We start from the raw sequence: 4,920 nt of genomic DNA, 5'->3' as shown, positions 1-4,920 counted from the left end.
AAAGGACAATGCACAGAAGGCGAAAAATGCTGCTCCCAAAGGGGGGGGGGGGGGAAGAAGGGGGAGGGGGGAAAAAAAAAAAAAAAAAAAAAAAAAAAAAAAAGGGGATTATATATAGACCTGGGAGGATGGGTTAGCAAGGTGCTCAACTATATTGATTGATATGTTGCTTGAACATGATCGTTCCCTTTTGGTCCAACTTAGGGAGGATATTAAGTCAAAGGAGAGTAAGCTTCAGTCTTTTGACTTACAGAATCAGGTTACCCCCTTTAAATTACGTTTAAAAACCTCCATCGATACCTTTGAAAAAGAAGTGATAAAAGGAAAAAAACACAAATTCCAACGAGATAAATTGGATTTTGATAATTCAAAGGCTTACAGATGGTCACACCGCGGTAACAGTAGGAGGGCGGTTCCGGTAATACAGGGGGATAGAGTACAAGTCGAGCCAATTGAACCGGTCTCCAGCGATTTTTTATCATCGGACATAAGCGACCAGGAAGGCGGAGCAGGAGGGGGAGACGGAGGCGCCCCCAGCTTAAGGCCCAGGAGGGGACCTCTACAAGACTGGACAGTGGGCCGCAAGAGAACCACGAGGAAGAACAATCGGAGATTCTAATGCAGGACAATGCTAGGGGAGATGGGTTGGGTAAGCTACAGATTATTAACCTGTCAACATACTCTTTGTCACCTGGAGAGATCTCCTTACTTTCGAAGGGACTGTCCTTCTCTCCTACGAATACACTCAATAAATTCGAACTAACCAAAGACTTGTACTTATTCTGTAGGCAGCTTATGTTCAAGTTGCTCTACCATAAACCATCAGTGATCGATACTATGCCGGATGAGGACAGACGAGTATTCCGCGACTTGCTGGAGCTCCTTGAGGAGAATGAGAGGGATGATGGTAAGTCCCGTAGGTTTATGGGGCGGATTCCGTCCCAGGCCTCACCACCCTTTTCCCTTTTTCCAGTCATACAAATTTTTTTTGAAACGGTCAGTAAAGACATTCAGAATCTTGGGGTAAGGCATTTGGGTACAAAAAATCTGACTCGGGAGGAGGCATATTCTTTGCAGCACCTTAAAAAACAGGAGTCTTTTGTCATCAAAGAGGCGGACAAGGGGGGCAATATTGTGATCTGGCCCAAAGATATGTATGTGACCGAGGCAAAGAGACAACTATTAAACACTTCTCATTATCAGGTCTTGCCCTCGGATCCTACGGATATCTTTAAGAAGCATCTTGATGGTCTTGTCTCGACTGCATTTGACCTGGGAATCATCAATAAAAGAGAAAAGATGTTCCTGAGTATTGATATGCCAAGAATACCAACGTATTACATGCTCCCCAAGGTCCATAAATGTCTGGACAACCCCCCAGGTAGGCCGATTATTTCGGGGATTGGGGGGTTATTCGAGCGGCCCTGCATATACTTGGACTACTTTCTGCAGCCTCTGGTCTTTTCCTTGGATTCATATATACGGGACTCTATGCATTTAATAGAAAAGATTGGAAAGTTGGAAATACCCGATGATACTCTGATTGTTACACTTGATGTAGAGTCCCTATATACTAGCATTGACCACAGGTTGGGTTTGGAGGCAGTTACATACTTTTTGGACAAGAGGTCAAGCAGGGACAGGGACCATGATTGCTTCTTACTTGATTTGTTGAAAATAGTGTTGGAGAAAAACTATTTCACTTTCGACCGTGTTTTTTATAGACAGGCATCTGGCACCGCCATGGGTGCCAGGTGCGCACCTTCTTATGCCAATCTGTACATGGGGTGGTGGGAGGAGACCCATGTCTATAAACTTCAGCAGTATCGGGAACAGGTGCTTGAATGGCACCGTTTCATTGATGATGTGCTCTTTTTCTGGGTAGGGACCTTGGATGCATGTAATGAATTTATTGATTTGCTCAACAGGAATCCATGGAACATCAGACTTACATCTAAGGTATCTTCTGTTGAGGTTGATTTCCTGGACCTGAATATCATCATGAGCAATAACTGTATCACCACGAGCCTACATAGGAAGAAAACGGCTACCAATAGCCTACTCCATTATGACAGCGCACACCCGACCCATCTCCGCAATAGCATACCCAAGGGACAATTTTTGAGGGTTAAAAGGAACTGTTCGGTTGAGGATGATTTTCGGGCAGAATCAAAGCGACTTACGGAAAGGTTTCAAGCTAGGGGGTACCCGCATAAGGTGGTCTCACGAGCGTTTCAGCACTCCCAACAGTGTGAGCGGGAGGATATACTGAAACCAAGACGGAAGGAGAACACACGGACGATAGACTTGATAACTGTATATCATAATCAGTGGGGAGAGGTATATGATATTCTTAAGAAAAACTGGAGTATCCTACTTACGGAACCTAAATTACATCCTTGGTTGACCCCCACACCCAGGACGGTGGCCAGGAGGTCACGGAATCTTAAGGATGAGTTGGTGTCTAGCCATTTTAAAAGGGCATCTGTGAAGACCGGTACTGGTGGTCGCATTTTTGGGTCTTACCCGTGTGGAGGATGTAATGTTTGTGGTTTCATGATATCTGACACGGGTTTAACGTTACCACACATTCCAAAAAGGATTGAACCTTTATCGTACTTTAATTGTCGCACCAGGAATTTGGTGTATGCCCTGGTATGTGGATGCCCCAAAATATATGTGGGGTACACGACACAGGAACTTAGACGTCGGGTGCAACAGCACCTATCCGGCATTAATACTGCTGGAAAGGATTTGGAGAAGGGCAAACAACTTTCATCAGTGGCTGGACATTTTTTTAAAGAACATGGGGGTTCTACAAGGGGTCTGAGGGTTATGGGGCTTGAGGGGGTCAAGCCTGATATCAGGGGTGGCAACATGGTGCTGGACTTGCTTAGGAGAGAATCCAAATGGATATATAATCTCAATAGCCGGGCCCCAGTGGGGATCAACGAAGAATTATTGTTTACCGGCTTTTATAAGCAGGTTTAGAGCCTGAGGGTACGGACCTGGGGACTGGTTGATTTAGGGGCATTTAGTCCCATGAGTCCAGTTCCCACTAGGGCAGTTTGGATTCGGAAGACAGAACGGAACCAAGGGTAGGGACATCGTGCCCTCACTTTAAGAGCCAAGCCTATTCCGGGGCTGCTTTTTTCCGTCTCCGTTTCTCTCTCTCCCCCCCCTTTCTTCTTCCCTCTTCCTTTCTTTCCTTGTTCTTTCCCTCCCCTCCCCTCCCCTTTGGAGATTGATGAGTTATTCTGGGAGGGTTTAAGTTGCTAGGCCTACGGGCAACGCTGGACCTTTTGGTACAATTTGTGTATGTAGTTTGGTATCATTGTGGTGTGGTTTCATACCGTCTAATGATAACATCTACATACATATATAAAAAGTATTCCTTTACCAACATGAAGTATATATAATCCCCTTTTTTTTTTTTTTTTTTTTTTTTTTTTTTCCCCCCTCCCCCTTCTTCCCCCCCCCCTTTGGGAGCAGCATTTTTCGCCTTCTGTGCATTGTCCTTTTCTTTCGGTGGGGCAGTCACCCTCGTTAGATTCATACATGTATCCAGCCACCCCCATAGTTTTGATGTCTTAGATGGACTTATTCCTTGGATCGCCTATTCCCGCAAACTTCAAAATATGCCTATTTGAACCTGGGCATTTGCACATGAGATTTGTTAAATGGGTGTGTGTGTTATGTATGTGGTACCAGACTGCCTGTGAAATGAGTGATATCATATAGCATGAGCATACTTGTGGAGGTGTTGGGAATTTGGCCAGAGTTGTAGTACACATGGCCTGCTATCACCCTTGCACTAATTGGTGTGCGAGTGTGTGGTGTCTTGTTTATATTGCGCATGCGAGGTTGCTGTTTCTATGGCAACTTGGAGGTGTGCGGCACGGCCTTTGACACTTGTGCGCAGATGAACAGCTCTTACTGTGCGGTCTGTGCACATTACGCTTATGTGGAAAATCTCCACAGCTACCCGGTGAAGCGCAACATTAAAATAGATCAGATTCCCTGGTAGTAACTCCCTGTGTTTACACACAGACCCCATGTGTTCCTCGGACCAATCAGATTCGCTCTTGCGGAATGGAGTCTGATACAGGGGAGCTGATTGGCTATTGCTCCTGTGTGTATTTGCAGGGGGAGTGTGCGCAGGTCCGGAACTAATCACCAGACACTCCGCACTAAAGAGAGAATGGAAACACCGTCAGCGGCCTAACAGGTGATACTAATCAGCTTCTATTTCTGTTTGCACATAAAAGGCAGGTCAGGGGGATCTGCTTCATTACCTTCCCCTGACGAAGACGCTCTAGCAGCGTCGATACGCGTGGGGCCTTTGTCCCCCTCCCCCCTCCCTCCTCCTTTATGCTGCTTTGGATCCGGTCCTGGACTTTTTCATCTACCCCAGCCGCACTTAGGTATATACACCTCCACCAGCGTGTTGTGTTCTTGCCCCATAGGCAAATTCTTGGATTTAGACACATTGTCATTTTTTGGCGGCAAGATACTTCACATTTAGCTTGGTAATGTATGACCTGGGGTGTTAGATTTAGGACAGGCTGTGGCTACACCAGGTATTTACCTGGCATATGGTATTGTGTTTTCACCACAGGCCTGGAACAGGACTGGGAGGTAGGGTTATTGTTTAGGGTTCTGTTTATATAACTGTCTGTGTAGGGGCATTGCGCCAATTGGCTATATTAGAAAGTTAATATTTATATACTTCTATTGTTTCTCATTTGCTTATTTGTATGTTATGCTCTCTACGGTATGTGTACATGCATTTTTTTCATTTACAGGCCCTTAATTGTATTTGTGGGGGGTTGAGGGTAGGTCTGTCTGGTTTTTAGATGTTTTTAAATGTATGGTCCTTCCTGTTTTGCCATTATGTGTAGTGAGGTGTCATTCTATAAT

At 45.3% G+C, this 4,920-nt stretch overlaps 1 protein-coding gene across 1 annotated transcript; it reads left to right on the top strand.

Moving 5' to 3' along the window:
- The first annotated feature begins 1,184 nt into the window (after positions 1-1,184).
- On the top strand, positions 1,185-3,200 carry LOC143788239 (uncharacterized). Its single transcript, XM_077277751.1, has 2 exons — positions 1,185-1,381; positions 1,929-3,200. Exons 1-2 carry the CDS (start codon positions 1,362-1,364, stop codon positions 2,989-2,991), a joined length of 1,083 nt encoding a protein of 360 aa, XP_077133866.1. The 5' UTR covers positions 1,185-1,361; the 3' UTR covers positions 2,992-3,200.
- Positions 3,201-4,920: the final 1,720 nt, after the last annotated feature.

This window comes from Ranitomeya variabilis, chromosome 8 (assembly GCF_051348905.1).
Source record: "Ranitomeya variabilis isolate aRanVar5 chromosome 8, aRanVar5.hap1, whole genome shotgun sequence".
NCBI lineage: Eukaryota > Metazoa > Chordata > Amphibia > Anura > Dendrobatidae > Ranitomeya > Ranitomeya variabilis.
The sequence above is the reverse complement of the archived record's forward strand: the minus strand, read 5'-3'. Positions and strand labels throughout refer to the sequence as shown.

Coding starts and splice junctions, on each gene's coding strand:
- LOC143788239 (XM_077277751.1), top strand. CDS start 1,362: ATGTCTGGACAACCCCCCAG. Junction 1,382..1,928: donor ATGTCTGGACAACCCCCCAG/GTAGGCCGATTA, acceptor TTTGCTCAACAG/GAATCCATGGAACATCAGAC.